We start from the raw sequence: 20,225 nt of genomic DNA on the forward strand, positions 1-20,225 counted from the left end.
CAACTTGCATTGTCGTTCTTAAGTTGCACCCGAGTATACAATTAATTGTGACGACGTAGTTTTTTTTATTATTATTGCGATAGTATACCCGTTGGCATAGACGTAGTGAACAGCACGTTGCTTCAAACATCACAAGGACAAGACTGGGCTTCTAGATGAGTTTTATGGCTGCGAAGTGTCATCATTCCTGCCTGTGCATTGTGTGTTCATTGCAGGCTTTAGAAGGGCTAGTACGACAAGAAACCAAGGGGGACACTAAGCAGAGACATTGAATATGTCTATGGGTGTCTTTCATCATCATCATCAGCAGCCTGTCTACGCCCGATGCAGGGCAAAGTCCTCTCCCATTAATCTCCAAATGTCCTGGCCCTGTGCTAACTGCGACCAATTTATCCCCGCAAACTTCTTGATCTCATCTGCCCATCTAACTTTCTGCCGCCCCCTGCCACGCTCACCTTCTCTAGGGATCCACTCTGTTACCCTTAATGACCAACGGCTATCTTGCCTTCGGATTACATGCCCTGCCCACGTCCATTTCTTCTTCCTAATTTCTACTAATAAGTCCATGTCCACTTAATATGTCTACTTAATTGATGTCTTTATTCTGTTTTAAAACATTAGATGAATCCAATCGCCCTTGCATGGGTAGGCATCCAGGGCACAGCGAAACAATAAGATAAAAACAGTGGCAAAGGTGAAGTGTTCTTTACAAAACGCCAGTGTGGCGAGATTTCAGTGCAGGTAAGGTTCCCCAAGTGGTCAGAATCAATCTGGAGCCTTCCATTACGGTGCCCCTCATAGCCCACGTATAGCCTCGGTGCGTTAAACTGCAAAACTTAAATTTCGGAAGTATTGTTTACTACATAACGCAAAACGGACATTAAAGAGCACTTTAACTTGGGACTATTTTGCATATTTGCTATCTCTGTTGTCTGAGAATCCCTGCAAGTGAAAAGTATACACGTACATTCAAACCGAAGCCTGCTGCTACACATGCACAGTGGATGGAGAGATGTTATTGAGGTTTATTAGCTCCTACACTGCTTGAGGTTCCTTTAATGGACATTGAGGCAACATTCAGTCTTTCCAGAAGTGTTTTCACTGCGTTTGGCACACAACGTTCGTTTTGCACACAATGAACTGATTGTTTGGTATATCATGTGGAAACATTTGGGCTAATGTTAAAAGTTTCTTGACAAGGCATCGATGAAAAGACAGGAAAAGAGACGAACACTATCAAGGATCGATAAAGCTTCTGCACTGGTGGGTTGGAGCGCCACCATCATTTTTAAAGGGGCCGTGAAGACAAAATGCAAGTTTGGTTTAATAAAATGACCGCTTTGTCCCGGTAACAATGATACAGTCGACTCCTGTTAATATGTCCAGAGGGCAATGAAAAACTTATTATTAACCGAATTTCCAATTAAGGAAAGAGCACAATAGCAGCATTGTTACTAGTGTGCAACACGCCTGCCTTTTTGATTCCATCCCCAAGTTTCCGTGATAGTTGAGACTTCTCCATAAAATCAAAGCCTGAAGCGTCCATCACACAGGCTGCTCACTCAGCGCTGCACGCAGCAACAAAAAATGTCGAGAATTTTAAAAGAGAGAGATGCATACACTGGCGTGAGTCTCAACTGGCTTGCTGCTTTATCGACTGTACTCTGCCTCAGTTGCGATGGTGCCGACATCAGTGTGGAACACGGCACGGTTTTCCCACTTGAAAATTTTGAATTTTATCGAGAAAGGGTGGTCACCACGATGCTTTTTATTCGAAATAACTTCTGATGTAACAAGTTTCAGCTTCGAAGTATTGAACAATTTCTTCAATCGGATTGGATGTCAAACTGCTGGGATTGGTACATTATTTCCAATTGAATGAAAATGGAATTATCCGGGGTCAACTGGCCCGATTCTGTCGCAAACTTCAAGCAAATAATTGAGATATTAAAGAAGACATGCAGCAGTTGATAATGACATATGTTTCTAGGGCTCAGTCCTCCTTGCATTATATCTGTTTAACGCGAAATTTGAAAGTATTCAAAAGCGTGCTTTTTTTTTTTTTTTTGTTAAAAAAACCGCCTTCCATAAATGGAATGGGGTTGAGTGGGCTACCAGGAACTAGTTCTTTCAAAATTAAACAAGCTTGTATTTTGTCTTAATGGCCTCTTTAATAAAATGAAAATGCATGTGAATTCTCTCCTGCATTCTATGCTTGACGTTACCAGATTTCACGGCCTAGTCAAGCAACTTCGATTCCTCCCCTATTTAAGCCATGTGTGGCGCTTTCAAAGTAGCATTTTTATGTATGCCTTCCTCTGTTCCTAAAATCAGTATGACATTGTTGGAAAGGCATGCGAGGGTCGCTTGCACATCCGTCGTGCAAAACACTAGGTTGGGGGGCTTTGGGGAACTTGCCGCATCACTTTTTGGCCCTTCCTACGCTTGCACATTAAGAAAGCGTTGGTATGGGCTTGTAGGGGCTGCACTGCGGAAGCAGTGTTGTGCTGAGTAGGGCAAGACAGCGTCTCCTGACGTTGCCTTACAGCGTCACATCACAGTTTTACTATCATATATCAAACTCAGGAGGAAACCACTCTGAACTGTACCCGCTGATGCAGACTACTGGTTAATTGCTGCGTTCATTCCACTTGGGGTTTGTTTAACGAGACCACATTTCTCAGCTGAGCCCTTGCAAAAGGTGTGAAGTCGGGCAGATTGGTTTGCAGTGGGATTTGGCAAAAATGAGCAGAAACAAGCACAGGAGGATGACGTTCTTTTTCTCTTTGTGCTGCTTTTGCGCAGCTGTGAAGGTCGAGCAGCAGCTGCCAATAATCCTTTAACTGCAGGGAATTTATTCCCTCTTGAGACTTGCACTGTTGATGCTATCAGCATATGCATATAGCTGCGCAGTGTAGTCATGTTTGCACCGAAGTGAGTGATGATGAAGCTTGGATGTGTTTGCAATACGTTGCACTGTGCAAGCAGTACAAAACAACGACAGACAAAGACACGACACAAAGAAATTGTGCCCTTCTGTTCCTGTTGTCTTTTAAGAGCAGAGCACTTTACGTGCTGGCCTTGTTGTCGTAGCTCACTCGCTGGACCGAAGTACAGCCCCACGGCGTTCCGTTGTAGCAGCTGTCGTTCGCTGTATACCCCAGAGGCTCCGAAAGCCAAGCGGTTTATATAGTCATAAGTGTTCGAAACTCGTGAACCGCTGGCGCTTGTTATACATCTCCCCATTGTCTAGGGCAGGGGTTCTCAAACATATTGGTCCTAGGGAACCCTGCTAAGCTCCGTTAAGTGCCAAGGTTCCCCCCCCCCCCGCCATTTTTCATCCCGTTAACACTACATTCACGTGCAATAAATTCAAAGGGAAGCAAGCTTGCTTGCTTTTGATTTTATTGCATGTGAATGTCAACTTTATGCGAGCGGTACGCTAGCAGAACCTATCTCCAAACAGAAGAAATGCGCATGGGGGTAATATAAGGCCGAGATTCAAGTGCAATAGTTTAACCACGCAGCCCGTTTTCGGAGTCTGGCTGGCTACAAGCTGCTGCCGGGATTTATTGTGCACCTCATGCCTTTTTGTTATGCACTGAGATGTGCTTACTGACACTCAGGCATGAGTAATGGAGGTTCCTTAGATTGATCGCACCTAGGGTTCGCCATCTAAGTTACTTGACGAGTGCAGAACCAGGGAAAATTTATCAGTGGCTTGCGGAACCCCGAGAAGGGGCCTGCAGAACCCACTTTGAGAAACCATGGTCTAGTGCAAAGAATACTGCAGGTACATTTCAGGCAAAATGTACGTAATCAAGCGGCAGTGCCCGCGTTCATTTAGTAGGAACGCCCATTGGATTGGCTTTTATGATAGCAAGTGAAAAAAAGTGACAGTGCAACGCTGGCACGTGCGGGAGGAAAAGCAAGCACAAAAAGAACAGAACTCTTGCCGGAGCTATTTCAGGCAGGGGGCGCGCGAGCACTGCGAAGGCGGGAAATTTGAATTGCATTGAGTGGTAGCAGTGAGCGGATGACGGCACCACAGCACATGATGGCGAATCACTGCTCTGCACTTCCGACAGCTTTCACATTGAGTGGAATGGCTGTAACTTTTCTTCATCTGTCCTTGTTTTGTTCTACCTAAGCAGTGCTATGTATCCAAACCTATGTTCAACATGTACTAACTGGTCCAATGGATGAGAGCTTTACTGAAATGAGTGGGCTGATGCCCTTTTGCAGGCATCGAGGGAGAGATGACCCTGACCGACTACTTTGCCCAGCTCGGCACCAACCCGTACTTTGGGGCGGGCTTTGGGCTCTTTGGCGTCGGCGCAGCGGCGGCTGCCCTGCGAAAGGGCATGCAGGTGAGGGTTTGAGCTTGACGTCGACGACTGACTGTGATGACAGTCATATTACATATCATAACACGTATTAAAATGGACAGAGCATTTCTAGCAAGAAATCATAATTTCAAGCTTCGTTTCTGACCAGATTTACAGATTGTAGCTGGAATTGACAGCTTCTGACTAGAAAAATTCTTAGTCTAGCTAGAGACCAATATTTCCAGCTTGCAGTTTTTTTTTTCTTCCAGCTAGACTGACAAAGGCTAGCTGGAAGTAATAGCTTCCAGCCAGAACAAAATCTAAGTCCACCTAGTAATCAGCTGGAAACAAGCTAGAAACTGAATTTCTAGGTATAAATTCTGCCTATTTCTAGCTAGAAATATTTCTAGATAGATAAAATTTCTGGTTTAACAATCCAGCTAGAAAAAAAATATTATTTACACGTGGGCTGATTTTCAGACACAAATCAATGATTTGGGAGGCTAAATGCATAGTGCTGCTGCCTGCATGGCTTCTTGTTCTGTTTACTGTGTTTGGAATGTGAAAGAGAATTATTTTTTGACGTACTCATTGAGGTGTTCTGCTGCCGGGTGCTTATGTTTGATTCATGGCTGCCCAAGGATCACTTTGCAATTTTGTCTGTGACCACCAGTGTCATGGGCTGAGAATGCGGCGATACGAAAGTGCGTGTGGTGAGCCATGCAGGTTGTGCCTTGCACTATTTTTAATTGGCATAACTGTATAATGATGCAACTTTTATTAAGGTAACATAACAGGAGGGGCTAACGGTTAAAAGAAAGGTAGTATAACCTATATGTCCCTGTGTCTGTAGTAGAACCTCGTTACAAAAGACACTGTTATGAGGGACACTTGGTTTTAAAAGACATTTGAAAATGGTTTGGTTGGTTTTTCTATTTTCACGACATTAGCAATATCGAATACAAGAGACATGGTTACAAGAGACACTCTGTTACTAAGGGCAACTTTCCTGGGTGCCTAGAGTAAATTCTTCACTGATTAGAAGAGACATGATGAAAGGGGGCCTTGAAAGAAGGAACTTGTGTAAAACCGCCTTAAAGGTGAAGTTTAAGTCTGCATCCAAGAGACTGCAGAGGTTTCAGAAACTTTCGAGGAGTTTGTGTCTGCACATGTGGACCTTGTGTGTTCGAGGAGCCTGCCGATCGTGTGATCCTCATGCAAGGAAATAGTGCCCTAGAGGATGAACCAGAGCAGTACGATGATGATGAGCGTATTGTAGGACAGAAAGTGTCAGCAGTTAAGGCTGACAGTCGTCCAAGAGCACTTTAACGGTATTGTGAAAACAGGAACGCTTGCAAAGTGAGGTGCTTCACCTGCAAAAGTTGGAAAGGAAGCTAATACAATCTGCACTCCCTGAAACTACTATAAAGGACCTTTTTAAGCCATAGTGAGGATTTTCTTGTCAACGTGTCTGAATACGCTTTGATACTGATTTATGACAAAGTGGTTATGTTCGACTCCGCACTGTTTTTAGAATTTTTGGTTACAAGAGACCTTGGTTGCAAGAGGCATGTTTCCCAGGTCCCGTGACTGTCTCTTGTGACAAGGTTTTACTGTATTACCAACAGGACACTATCTGTCAGAGTGTTACTATCTGTCATTGTGTCACTACCTGTCATGTGTCATACCTCTGGTATCAGGTGAACTACCACAGGTAAGAAAGCCAAGGTGTCTTAAGGTCCGGAATGGACCTTAAGAAACTGGAATGAGCACGATTCTTGCCTCTCAAATCATTCTCATTGCTTGATCAGCTCTTTAACCCTTTGCCTTGCGGGGACTAGCTGAGCTCGTCCACACGGGTTGTACCGGTCTCACCAAAGACGCGCGGTATCGCAGTCAAGCTACCCTGAAATATGTTAGTTTATTTATCATGTTAGTCATGTTTATCACAGTAGATTATTTTGAACCGGTTTTATCCATGATACACTTGTTTTTTGACCGTCGTTTCACAAGTTGACGATAGGAGATGTCAGCGTCTCCTATTGCTTGACAACAGGAGACACCGACAGCCCGAGCCCCTAAGGCGCTTCACCCCTAGAAAACTCCGTTTAACCCTTTCACTCGCGCTGACGAGTGTACTCGCCATCGGTCATGACGGCTATACTCGTCATCGGTCATTTTAGAGCCATGACGGTGCTTTTTTGCAAGACACTGCGACCGTGCAGTGAAGCCATCCTTGAGCTATCTATTTTACACAAAGAAATAAAGGAACGTTATTTTATCGAAATAATGGTGCTGTGTGAAGCCATCTTAGAGCAATCTTTTTTACACAATTAGAGAAATAAAGGACCGTTATTTCATCGAAATAATGGTGGCGTTTTATTCAGAAATAAAAGCTCTACAAATTTAGCAAAAAACATTTTTTGGCAAATTTGGTACTTTTTTTTTTTTTTTGCATGGCATGGAAAGGGTTAACCACAAAGCTTTTCTGGCCATTGATCATGTCCTGGGCACAAGTTTGTCCATCAGTGCTTTCGATTCAGGAGTGTATATGTTTAATCTGGTGAACTTTAAAAAAAAGAACAGTCAGAGCCCCACACTTTTGGGCCCCCTGTACATTGAATATTGTCTCACTCAAACTCAACATTATATTGCAGTAGTGTGCCACAAATTGGAAGGCACATCACTGAAATCTCTGTGCACCAGATGCCCTGGCCGAGAGACAACAAAAACACATTAGAATGGCATTGGAGCTTGAAGTTTTTTTGGGGAAAAACTTATACCTTCTTTTAGCTCTCGCGTAGGATAATTTATGTTTTTTTTCAGCAGGCAGAAATTTTTTTAAAAATTAAAAATGGTGTATCTATGGGTTGAAAGCACTTATACTTACTTGACGTTAAATTGGATGTGGATTTCATCGATATGTTAACAATATGTTTGCGATAATTTACAGGGAGTTTGGTGTATGACAATGGTAGTCAATCTGAAATTGCTAAATCATTGTATGAAAAATAAAATGCCATTTGTAAGGCATCGTGCATATCATTTTGCGTCTGCACAATGCTGTTATTCTGAATGCATTGATAACTTGAAAAGAGGTCCTGAAACGTCTTTTTTTTTAAATTTCCTGAAACAAGTTCTGAACGTAGTAGATAAGCTAGCGCAATCTGAATTGAGGCTATGGTGTCAACAGCATCAATTCATGCCAGATATGACTCCGTTTGCGTACGGTGGAAAACGTGCACTTTCGCTGCAAAGTTTGTAGCCCCTCTTTTTTTCGCATTCTGTATCACCGCCGTCATTCTGCGCATTTGCCCATCATTGCCACGTCAACACATTGTGGAGCAGACGTTATCTTTTTTTTTACACACTTTAGGCTATGGGAAATGGCCTTGAGCGATGTTACAAAAATAAGACGACGGTATAGTAGAGATGGATAAAAAGTGGGATCGCCGACGAGAGGTTTATTGAAAAAGAGGTGCTTTGGCTTCCATAACATCCCTTCTTTTAGTAAACCTTTGGTCCATGATCCCACTTTCTTAAGGGGGGACGGGACTGTTAAAACTAGTACTTCTTTTAATTTTCAAGTACACTCTGTGAAACTTGTCAGTCTTGCTGCTTTTCTCCCACTGATTTCAAATATGCCATTATTTTTTTGAGTCAGTCAATTAGTTCCCAAGATAATTAGAGATAATTAGTCATTTTTGGAGGAATAATAGACAGAACAGTGTTGGTCATAGCACTGTAATCTTTGTACACTATTTCCAAAATTATGAACCCTGATGAGTGCAGTAAGAGAATTGGTTTCTTGATGCACCACTTGGAACTATTTTTACAGCTCATTAAACTATCGTGTTTGAAATGGCCACTCAAAATGCTTCCTTGCCACTGGTGCATCAAGAAACCAATTCTCTTGGCACTCATCAGGGTTCATAATATTGGAAATACAAAGATTAGAGTTTTGTGACTAACATTGTTCTGTCTATTGTTCCTCCAAAAGGGACTAATTATCTCCAATTATCTTGAGAACTAATTGACTGACTCAAAAAAATAATGGCATATTTGAAATCAGTGGGAGAAAAGCAGCAAGACCGGTAAGTTTCACAGAGTGTACTTGAAAATTCAAAGGAGCTGTTTTAAGGGGGGACGCGGCTTTCAACTTCGGAAAAATGACCAAAACATCGTTTTTTTGAAACCCGCATATTCGGCTTCTATGTCTCCTATTCTATGCGTCTGCAAAGTTTTTACGCTGAAAAGCGTCGCAAAGTGGCATAAAAAAATACTTTTGTCAGGCGCGGTGACAAACTATCAGCGCAAAAGGGCGAAAAAACGGCAATTTTCGGAGCGCTCTATCTCCGCAACGGTGCCACCGGGCGCGGCCATTTTGATATGGTTAGATCGGCCGAGCGATCGTCTTTCCGGTTCCGCTCGTCTCTTTTATCTTCGTTCATTCACAAACGCACAAACGGCAGAAAAGAAACGACGCACAAATGAAGCTGGAAATAGATGCTGAAGTGCTATTGGTCCTCCGGTCGGGGCGCAGAACGACGACCCTCCTGATTGGATGTCACGGGCGCAACGCAAGATGGCGGCCGCCTGAGCTGCGTAGCGAGCGGTTCGAGTTCATTTTCGCCGCTTCGCTCGGCCGAGTTTCTGTTCAATCTATGGTATTCAACACGGACGTTATCGCGGTGGGAATGCCAGAGATAACGAGCCAGATTACGGGAAGTTGTGTGGCTCGAAAGGAGGAGGTCGTCGAACGCTTCGTGGTGCGCGTGACTCTACCGTCGCCAGACCCCGGAGGGTGATGCGGTGTGCGCGCTTGCGATAGCGGTTCGTGAAGTGAACTTTTAGTCTTGTTTGCGATGTTTACACGCTTAGTTATTGCTGTGTTTTGACTGTGGGCTCGCTAGCCTTGAGAAAGAAACGGTCGACGCGTCAAACGCTGCGGCGCGCGCGGCATAGCCGACGCGCATTGGAGCATCACATGACTAGGCAACCGGTTACGATTGAACGCCAGTAGTTGTAATTAATGCCTGCGACGTTAGATTTAATCTTAAAAGCGACCTGACCAGGCATATCAGGTATAATTAAAGTTAAATATGTCGCGGTAAGCGTGCACAGCGATGCGCGCGAGCCATATCGCCTTTATTGCGCAACGTTTCCCGTGCACTTGTAATTTTCATGCAAACAGGTTTGAGTTAGTAATATAGGAATAAAAATATGTTCTCTGCATTAAAAATGTACGTTACTGTCGCAGCAATTAACAGTGATTTTTTAGGGAAATAATTGATACCATTGCTTAGGGCATACTGGCTTTGCTTCTAGAAATATTGGATGCCTTGAATGTCAAAAGTAGTAAAAAAATATGCTCTTGCATTGAAGTTGGGAGTTATGCAGAATACTCTACCAAGCTTCAAAGTAGCTCATTTTCATCCTTGTGGTATGCAAACTTTTGGCAATGAACACCTGCACGTATGAGTACTAAGTTGCTGTGCCAGGCAAGATGATAAAACATTAAAAAAAGCCAAAAATGTTCAAATTTAAGTAAAAAAAATGCTCAACTTGTTGCCATGGTGACAACACTGCAAAAGGAGGCTGTTCAGTGCGATACAGCCAACCAGCTAACCTACTTTGCATTGAAAGCCCATTGAAACCCATCTCCCCCTTCGTTTAGTCTGCAAAGTGGGGTATGTACTCTTCACGGAGGAGCTGAAAATGATGTTTTCTGGAAAGAAAAAGGCTGTAAAAGGCACTCCAATTTCAAGGCAAGGCATTCCAGAAGTCCCATGTTCAAAAGGACATGAAAGGCTTCAGCCGTGACGACTTTTGATAAGTGAAACCTATGTTGCAACTTCGGAAGCCGTTTTCTCAAAACAGTTTTTTTTGCCACCTCCGTCGCTTGTACCAGGGATTTTTTTGTGACCGCTGGGTCTATTTTGATTTCGTTTCTTGCATTACATTCCTTGATGAACTGTTCAGGTCGTGACACTCTTGCTTTTTCAGATTTGTTTTTTTGTGATTTTTTTATTCAAATAATCGTTCACAGTCAACATGCCTATTGCACATGAACCTCTAAAAAAATTAAAACTAAAAAACATTGTGTTGTAAAAAAAAAATTCTAAAACTGTCACGACCTCGTCCATTCATTTGGGAATGCAAAGCACTTCGAACAAGTTTTCTATCGTGTTTTATAAGCCGCTCAAGCTCGGTACAAGCGGAACAGAAAGAAAATTTAATACATAAAAAAGTTTTCAATATATTAGTTTGAAATTTTTATGGTGTTATCACAGAAGCATTTCCAGTTGCTGTGCTAATTTTCATCAAAATCCACAAAGAAATAAAAAAGTTGATTTTGAAAGCCACGTCCCCCCTTAAGAGCAGTGTCCCCACTTAATTGTGAATCTTGTACCCAACCTGACAAGAATTCATCAAACATTAGATTTCTTCAGTAGACATAGAAAGAGAGAGAAGAACGGAGGGAGTCCGTATTTACAGTTTGAAAACGAAGGAAAGCACCCTTTACTTTTGAACACCGTCCAATTTGCCAGGTGGGGATGATCCTGTTCCGGCGGCACTACATGATCACCCTGGAGGTGCCCTGCCGGGACAAGAGCTACCAGTGGCTGCTGCAGTGGATCACCCGCCATGCCCGCCACACGCAGCACCTGAGCGTGGAGACCACCTTCTCGCAGCCGGAGGCCGGGGGCAGCGCCCGCACCTCCTTCGACTTCATCCCCAGCGTGGGCACCCACTTCTTCGCGTGGGTGCCTCTACTTTCCTGGCTGGGCTGGCAGCCACCTTCAGTTCAGTGGGCTAGCCACCTTCCAAGAAACATTTGTCCAGAGAGCTATAGATCTCAAGGTGGAAAGATAGCCTCCCCTCCTTTACCTTCCAATTTTATATCTCGGTTGGTGTACCAACACCTGGCCACCCCGTGCTTCCTCCCACAACATCATTTCCATCGACAGATTCCTGCAGCAATCACTAAACAGGTTCTGCTGCTGAGCACAAGGACGCTGGTTCGATTCCCAGCTGTGGCGGCTGCTTTTCTGATAGAGGTGAAAAGCGAAAACACGTATGTGTACGAGATTTCGGCGCACATTCAAGATCCCCAGGTGGTCAAAATTAATCCGCAGCCATCCACCACGGCGTGCCTCATCGCCTGCGCTGCATTAGCGCAGTACAATCAATCAATCAATCAATCACTAAACAGGCCTCTGAGATGAACAAGACCTGAGACGTTCAAGACATGTTCTTTAATGCGTGAGCAAATTTTTTGGCGAGCACCTCAGAAAGGTCGGTCCACAATGTGGCGAGCGGGATGGCTTATATCGGCAGATTAAATGCTTAGTATGTCAAGTCAATGCATGTAATTGTTATAATTGTGTAAGTGTACATGTTTCATACCTTTGAAATCAATAAGGAATAATTGAATAGAAAAGTTCATGGCACCATCTATTGGCAATGCATGTGTGTATAGTAGTGAAGCCAACTTTAAACAGACCTGGTGTATACAGCGCCCTATAGAGATAGATAGCTGGGGCCTTTGTAACGTGATGGGACTGCTTGCATTGTATCGGGTAGAATGTCTTCCCAGCAATACATTTGCGCATGGCAGTGAGGCCAACTTTAAAGGGACTCTGTGTATAGCAGAGCGGATGGAAAGAATTAGTAAACAATTCTCAGTTTGTGTACCCAATTCTTTTTTTTTTCCAGCCGCATCTTTAAGTAGTATGTTTGCTTTTGACTACTGTAATGTCGCCGCTCTGCATTTTCTGCTTATTTCTAGAACTGGAAACAAGGGGAAGCCTAATGGTACATCCGTTGTTATATGTTCATAGACCACGACACTTATTGGATTCACTACATTTCTTTGCAATGCACAATTGATGTGCTAGACAAGAAACATACAGTATAACCTCATTACAACAGACCATGATAGTGATCACGATTTCAGTCTGTGGAAAAAGAAGTATGAACAGTGCAAATACTGTTACTACAGACTTTTATAGAATAATAGATGAAGTGTGTTTTAACAAGGTTTCAAACTTTTGAAGTTGTTAGAAGTAAAACAAAAACAATAAAATTATGCTAGTCATTTTTCAAGATACAGTTACAACTGAAACACATTGGTATTTCAGGCCGATTTAAGGCCAAAAGTTCATTGTAGAGGCGTGAAAGTGGACTTGCTAACTTTTTATTCTAGTCTGTTTTAGTAAATGTATTGTTGTAACAGAATCTGCAGTAAAAGAAGTTTAATCAATAGCACATATTAGGAATACCAAACTGTTGTAACGAGGTAACACTCTAATTTGTGTTTCTGTGTTAAATTTTTTTGTGTTCTCTTCGTATTTTGTTTTTCCGAAGTGTTAGGCCGAGACTATGAGAGCGGGGAGAATTTGTACGATGAGTAGGTTCACACATGTTGCAGCTATGGAGGCTCGTGGATACGAGTGGAACGCACCCGGGAGCAGCACACGTTGGACCTCCACCTGGGTGTTCCGTGGGAGACTGTCACGCTGACCGCCCTCGGTCGGGACCGCCAACTCTTCTTTCGCCTCCTCGAGGAAGGTGCGTGCGTCGCGAGGATGCATTCGTTGGTAGATGTCTCCCTGGCATTAAATGTGATCCTGCTCTCTTTTAACGAGCCATCTTTTAGTGTCTGATGTGCCGTGGCAATACCACCTGGATACCTTAAAAAAAAAAAAAAAAAGGACCGTATCCAGGTTTTTGTACTGACCGCCTACAAGTGGACCAGGTTTGCAACCCAAAATGCTAGGGTGTTTCACAAGCATTGGCTCTGTGCTGTGTGGTTGACTTTTTTTATTAAAGGAGCCATGAAGAGAAAACAAAAGTTTGTTTTATTCGAAAGATTAGGTGTTTCATAGTACCCCAAGCGCTTTCCCGGAAGCAAATGATGCTTTATTCACTGAGAAATAAGGCAATTTAAGCCAAAATTTTAAATCTCCCGCTAAAATTGAACATTCCGTGACGTGTACAATGGCGTCATAGAGCCGGTCCATGAAACAGATACTTAGTATGTCGACTCCATATAGCACCCACACGCGGGAGTCGATCGAGACGGCGGCCATTTTAAAAATACTAGTAAAACCTAGTGCACCCGCAGCCCTAGTCATGGAATCGCCTGATCCGGAGAACAAAACTCTCGCCGAGGAGCTCGGGCTTGCATTTAACAACCTCACACCACTAAAACGCTCAATGCTTCTAAGTGCACGAGCGGCAAGAGTTGTGGCATACGCGGTGGACGGGAAAGCGACCATTCCGCGATAGCCACAACAGACGAACGCCCAGCCGTCGGCACCGCTGCCTCGTCAGCCCCGTCGCGACGGACGAATATAGACTGGTACGTATGTGCCGTATTTTGATTACGGTTAATAATAGTTCAATTTCAGTAGCAGTATCGCTTATGCCAGTTGGCCGGTGTCGTGTATGGAAAGCCGTTCGCGCGAGCTCTCTGCTTCGACCAGAAAGATACGAGCGTCAATGCGCGGTGTTTACGGCATTTTTTTCCCCAAGGTCAGAGCGATTTGACGAAGTCGGCGACGAGCGCCAGCATGTCCCAGGAGTGAGCTAACGTAAGGGTCCCTGCCGTAATCACTTCCTCGGAAATGAAGCGAGCACACTCGTACTTCCTTTAGCTCTCTTTCTCCTCCGTTTGCAAAGTTCACAAAACGTAGCCACTTGCTTCGCCTAGGTTCGTCGTTGGGCAGCACATGAAAGGAGATCTCCTCACCGGCGGGGATGTCGCACTCCCTCGACGATTTGCCCGTACTACATGGGCATTTCAAAACGCAGCAATGAAATTTCATTGTAAAGTACTCGAACAAACTGAAGTTTTCAGTGGTTGTAAACTGGAAACGAGCTCGTAACGACAGCAGCAAGCCAACACCATTCGAAACTTACGCGACGACTGGCACTATCTCGTCGCTTCTTGCTGTTCCTTACTCCCCTCGTTTCTATTTTTACCTTTGCTGGTTGGCGATATGACGGCCAACCTCCTGTGAAGGGATTACGATACGAAGCAAGGTCGCGGCTGTGCGTGCTGGAATGGTTCGTTGGCCCCGAAGAGCCTCGAACCCGAAAATTCGTCTGCGCGACGGCGAGATGTCGAGCTCGGCCGGCGCTAGTTTCGTACGCATTGGCGCACACGCTTGCGAGTTCGTTCGGATTTTCAACCGTTTACTCCACCGTTCTTTGTCATAAAAAAAATGTGCAGTATGTTTCACGGGCATTTAGCTCGCTATGCAAACTGTAAGCCCTGCCTAACATGCGTTTGCTTTTGCCGGCCTCCGCCAATCGCAGAGCATTCCCAAGTGACATCACAGGTTCTGTTGCGGAAAATGAGCTGGTGGGTCGCATGGTCATTTCCTTTTTTCCTAATTATGTAGCTTATTTGAGCGAAGTTTGCGTTATAAGTGGTGTCGTTATGGTTCTAACGAGGCAATCTTTCGAATGAATCAAACTTGTGTTTTCTCTTCATGGCTCCTTTAACTGGCATTTCATCGAAGTTCCACTCAAATTTGTCTATAAAAATATGGAGTCCGTCTAAGCTCTTGAGTACCCTAGATTTTGGAAGGGAAAAAAACAAAAGAGCCTTCAAATCGCCATAGAAAGTCAGAACAGGCTTCTTTTTGTTTTTGGATATGCTAGCGAAGCTGGTTCAGTTATGAATGGAAATCAATTCACTACAAGTGATTGCTCAAGAGGAGTGTGATTTGGGCGAGTTGGGGAACGTTCATCATTGAAAATCAGCGCGGAAAAAACACAGCACAAAAAAGGAACGAGAAGTAGACAGGATAGCGCTGCACTCACAACTGATTTATTTTGAAGAAAACATTAGTAATATACATAGATCAGTCTCCCACGTGGCGGTAAATTATTACAAGGAATAAACAGAAACAGAAATCGCAATCACTCAGCTGTCTGCACATGTGTAAACCTTTTGGTTTACTTGGTCATGCAAGGGTGTCACTCAGATAAGCGTATTCCCGGTCATGCAGCACTGCTGAGGGCATACTTATACATCGGTCAGCGGATCGTGTGATTTGGAAGGCCTCAATAATTTCCCTTGTTGTTTTTCTCTGTGTCTACTGTCCTGTTTACGTTCCTTTTTTGTGCTGTGTTTTTTCTGCGTTGATTTTCAATGATGACAAGTGATTGCACATGAACAAAAGCAGTGCTCCAAAAGAACATTGTTCCTTGACTTTCAAAAAGATGCTACAAAGCTAGAGACAAGACTTGCCCCCTACATCTTGGCCGTGTCTCTCTGCAGCCTGTACTAAGCGAGTTCACTGCATGCCATCACAGTTTTCTTTCTTTTTTATTTTCTACCGTGTGTCTGCCTGTAAGTGGAACACGACACTAAACGAAACACCGCACTGAGTGGAACACTACAATAAGTGGAACATAACATACACTGTACAGTTGGTCTCGCAAGGACACACTCGAGAAGAAAAGGGAAAGGCACAGTGTTAGACCCTAAGGAACCTCACTAGCAGCCCTGTCCAAGTACTGTGCCATTATTTGAGTTCTGCCTTGTTCAAACAAATTTCATTCCACTATCAAGTCAAACAACCGTGATTACAGCCTGGACGGCCTGCTGGCAGAGCCGAGGGTAGAAGCGCCCAGGCTAGTGTCGCTATACTGCGTTTCATACACTGCACGCAAGCAGTGGACACAAGAAGTTAACTCATTGTATTGCTCCACCTCACATCGTGGCTTAGTAGTACAAGGCGTGCACCGGGGAATAGAACACATTTCAAGGACCAAGGTTTGAAACAGAGCTGAGGATTTTTTTTAGCAGCGGAGCTGTTGTAGGTGACCCTAATGTGTGGCACGATATGCTTTAAAAATACCAAGAAAATGCTGAGCACTCGTGAGTGCGTGGCTTGTGGTGACCGCCGAGTGTCCCTGGCTCGTGCAATGGCTTTAGCAAAAAAAAAAGAAAGAAAGAAAGAAAAACTGATGGAAACCTTCAAGAGCACCTCGCATTGCCTAACAACCAACAACTCAACAGCTGGCACAACACCTGCTCCACAAAACCTTGACGCGACTCCAGGAACGCCGCGCACGCATCGGGCACGTATACTCTGCCGCTGCGCCTTGGCTGTCGTCAAGTGCTACCGTGCATGTAATGCTTGGCATGAGGGACACAGCGATGTTGTTGCATATGACGATGACTACTACTAGCACAGTGCAAAGCGGCGACAGAACATGTAAATACACAATTCCAAACTTGTAAAAACTCGCGGTGATGTGTGCTTCAGTGCTCACCTAGAAAGAAATCCTGCAGCTTCACTATGGTTCAAGCCTTGCGAGACTTAGTGCAAGGTTAGCCAGTTTTTTTTTTTTTAATAATTTTTCTAAAAGCACAATTGAAAGAAAAAAAGCGCAGACAAAATAATACCACCTACATAACTAAAGGGAAAAACGCAAGTGGTGAAACTGGATGCGCTGTCTGTTCAAATAGCAGACACGCTCTTTACTCTCCCCTCAGACATGTGGCCCCATCTCTGAGTTCCTCTTGTAACATACTGAAAGCTAAAGGCTGTCAAATATTGCAGCAGTAAATGTATGTAAACGCACCCAGTTCAGATGAACACTAATGAAATGCTGAGTATAATGGGTGAGTTTACAGTACGTATTTGCAATTTTACTGCTTTGATCAGCCGTGTGCCCTACTTTTCTCATTGCAGGAAGCACTGCATTACACTCCCAAGCCTTCGCCATGTTGCATGCTGTGTATGAAACTGAGTATACAGTAGGCAGAACGTGAACGTTGGTCTCAGATAGATGCACCTTAGTAAAAGGGGGGACCTAGAAAATCTCTTCCCCCCTGTAATGTCAGCATCATCATCAGCCCATCTACACCCACTGCAGGGCAAAGGCCTCTCCCATTATTCTCCAATTACCTCTGTCCTGTGCTAACTGCGACCAATTTATCTCCGCAAACTTCTTGATCTCATCTGCCCATCTTAACTTTCTGCTGCCCCCTGCCACACTTGCCTTCTCTAGGGATCCACTCTGTTACCCTTAATGACCAACGGTTATCTTTTGTTCGCATTACATGCCCTGCCCACGTCCATTTCTTCTTAATTTCCACCAGTATGTCCTCAACACGCGTTTGTTCCCTGACCCACTCCGCTCTCTTCTTGTCCCTTAGCGTTACACCTATCAACTTCCGTTCCATTGCTCGCTGAGTCGTCCTCAATTTAAGTTGAACCCTCTCAGTGAGCCTCCAAGTTTCTGCTCCGTAGGTGAGTACCAGTAAGATGCAGCTGTCATACACTTTCTTCTTCGGGGACAATGGTAGGCTGCCATTCATTATCTGTAATGTACTGCATCATTATTTCAGGTCTGCCTTGTGGAAACAAATTTCCCGCCTCCTTTCCACGGATTTTAGCGCAAACAGCTTGTGTTTGAGCCCCAGCTGGGCAAAAATTTTGCAAGACGTGATTTTTTTAATTTAAAATGCTCTCTTGGCTCAGTTCTGTGCGTTCTTTTCATGGTGATATCTTGTAAGTCGGTTCAGGAGTGCGGCGTGGCATGCTAACACATTTAATTAACATTCTGCATCGCACTGGACGGGTCTGGCTTGTACCTACCATAGAAAAAAAGAATTCCCGGACCATCTCGACTAGTGTGAAACCTGGGGAGGGGAGAAGCATGCAGTGTATGAGTGTATTCTTGGTGCCTTGGTGTTTTTGTCAACGGAGATGAAACCGTTAGGGGATAGAAGTATACAGCTTTGCCAGAGTCCTTCAATGCTTCTCTGGTCCTGAAACTCCCGGCCAAGTTTCATACGGGGACAAAGGCTACTGCGAGTGGCGCCATCGCAGATCGGAGGGCATCGGGCGGCCGCCGCTGCTCTGTAGCCAGACCGGCAGGCAGGAACGCAGTAGCAGCATGCCCGTTCGCAACAAATTTCTTTGCCACTCACAAAATGAAAAGTCCATTTGTGCGGCCCATGACATGCAAAGCAAAAGCGCACTGCTGACAAGGCGGCAAGCGTCTGCTTTATCTTACTCCGTGGCCCGTATCCTGCCAAACACGCTCTGACCACGCCCCTGGTTGCCCTCCGATCAACACCAGCACTGCGCCGCGGCCTCCCTGGGCAGCGTACGAAGCTCTCCCATAGCGTGACGGCGAAGTTTCATGACCAGAAAGGCATTGAAAGACTCTGGCTTTGCTATAAAGTCTCTTGCCTTTGAAGCACAAAGCTCTCTAGCATGAGGCGTAAACGAGTGCCTATGTGTTTTAGTACCGTGACTACATGAGACGACGATTATGAAGACGACGGGAGATGCCAACAGCCCCAGCCCCCTAAGGGGCTTCTCCCCTGAAAGAATATCCGGCGCCACCACATTATGCTCCCCCCTTGTGTGCAGCGCGTGCCTTGGCCCTGGAGCGGGAGGCCGGCCGTACGGTGGTGTACTGTGCCATGGGATCGGAGTGGCGTCCCTTCGGCCTTCCCCGCCAGCGGAGGCCCCTGGACTCGGTCATCCTGGACCGGGGCATAGCCGAGCGCCTGCTGGCTGACGTCCGAGAGTTCATTGCCAACCCCCAGTGGTACGCGGAACGAGGTGCGTCGGCTTTTTCCTTCGGCCGGCCAAGCAAACATGGGACATGCAGACAGAATACAAGTTTGTTTTGTTTGAAAGATTTTGTGTTTTATAGTGTCCCCAGCACTTGTCCGGCAGCAAACGATGCCGTATTCACTGAGAAATTAATCAGTCTAGGTTAGTATTTTGATTCTCCTGCCAAATCGGGTGTTTTCATGACGTCTGCCATGAAGTCAGAAGGGCGGGTATTCAAGCGAACTTCCAGTGAGTCATTAGGCTCTGCAGCCTTGCTTACTGTCAGTCCCCCCAGATGGCGTTGCCATACTCACCCATGGACCATTGTCCGCCGTTGCTTTGTTTTTGACCGCATTTACACCCGGCTTGTTTCTGTTACAGCAGAAAGTGATCGTTTCGTGAAACATGAGGTATGCTCGACAAACAGAGTCATGTAAGGCAACGTCACTTACACCAATCGGCCACTGTCATGAAAGACAACTCCAAAGCGGCGGACAGTTGTGCAGCTAAAACAAGCATAGTGCGCCCAGTACCAACAGCAGTTGTCCTTCCTCGCCTCGTCCATTGCGGTTTCTGCTGTCTTTGGAGAGAGATGGGACCGGGTCAGTGTACTTGAGCCGTGGCCTGTGGCTGGTGATATAGGGGACCCTGTGGGTTGTTCGGTTCCGCTTGGGGCTTAAGTGGTAGATTTTAACTGCAGAGGAAGCAGTGTTTGCTGCTGGTATATGCAAGTCGTAGTCACAGTTCAGCCGAAGGCATGACGAGAGGGCATTTTGGGGAGGAGAGAACGTGTCTTGAGTGGAATCAAAGAAGAACACCTTCGTGTACCCATGTTGCATTTTAGCAGCCCTCGTTAGGGGTGGAACGATTGAGGAACTTCTTGGGATCTGTAACTCTGATCGAGGCAGATGTTCTACAACAAACATTTAATCAGATGTTTAAAAAATAAAATATTTAAAAAGAAAAAAAAATTACACACTTGTGCCTAGAAATAAAATGCGTTCATCTTTCTGCGAATATTTGGGAGCAGCGTGCATATTTGCGCATGTGCAGGGAGCGAGGTCATGTCTTGACAAGATTTCTAGGCCCCGCAGTTGGTCCCTTGCTGTTGAGAGGGCATGGCCTTCTCCTGCACCAGTGCCCTCAACTTTGCTGTGGAGACTTTCCCGCAGGTGTTTTTCCATTGACACATTGTCACGGGCGTGTTCAGAAGGACAGGTTGGTGAGGCATGCAGGGTTGCAGGAAGTGCAGTGTTGAAGGGCACTATATTTGCACTACGTAATCTATTTGCACTAT

General features: G+C 45.0%; 1 protein-coding gene across 1 annotated transcript in view; it reads left to right on the forward strand.

The window, feature by feature from the left end:
- Nucleotides 1-4,249: 4,249 nt before the first annotated feature.
- Nucleotides 4,250-20,225, forward strand: part of LOC144166302 (mitochondrial chaperone BCS1-like) — a 48,964-nt gene continuing 32,988 nt past the window's right edge. Inside the window, exons 1-4 of the mRNA XM_077695834.1 lie at nucleotides 4,250-4,370; nucleotides 10,880-11,091; nucleotides 12,763-12,902; nucleotides 18,740-18,934. Coding sequence (XP_077551960.1) covers nucleotides 4,260-4,370; nucleotides 10,880-11,091; nucleotides 12,763-12,902; nucleotides 18,740-18,934 — 658 coding nt within the window. The 5' untranslated portion in view covers nucleotides 4,250-4,259. The remainder of the gene's footprint in view (nucleotides 4,371-10,879; nucleotides 11,092-12,762; nucleotides 12,903-18,739; nucleotides 18,935-20,225) is intronic.

The sequence above is a fragment of the Haemaphysalis longicornis genome, unplaced genomic scaffold (genome assembly GCF_048455015.1).
Source record: "Haemaphysalis longicornis isolate Haplotype H1 unplaced genomic scaffold, Haemaphysalis longicornis Haplotype H1 scaffold_167, whole genome shotgun sequence".
Lineage (NCBI taxonomy): Eukaryota > Metazoa > Arthropoda > Arachnida > Ixodida > Ixodidae > Haemaphysalis > Haemaphysalis longicornis.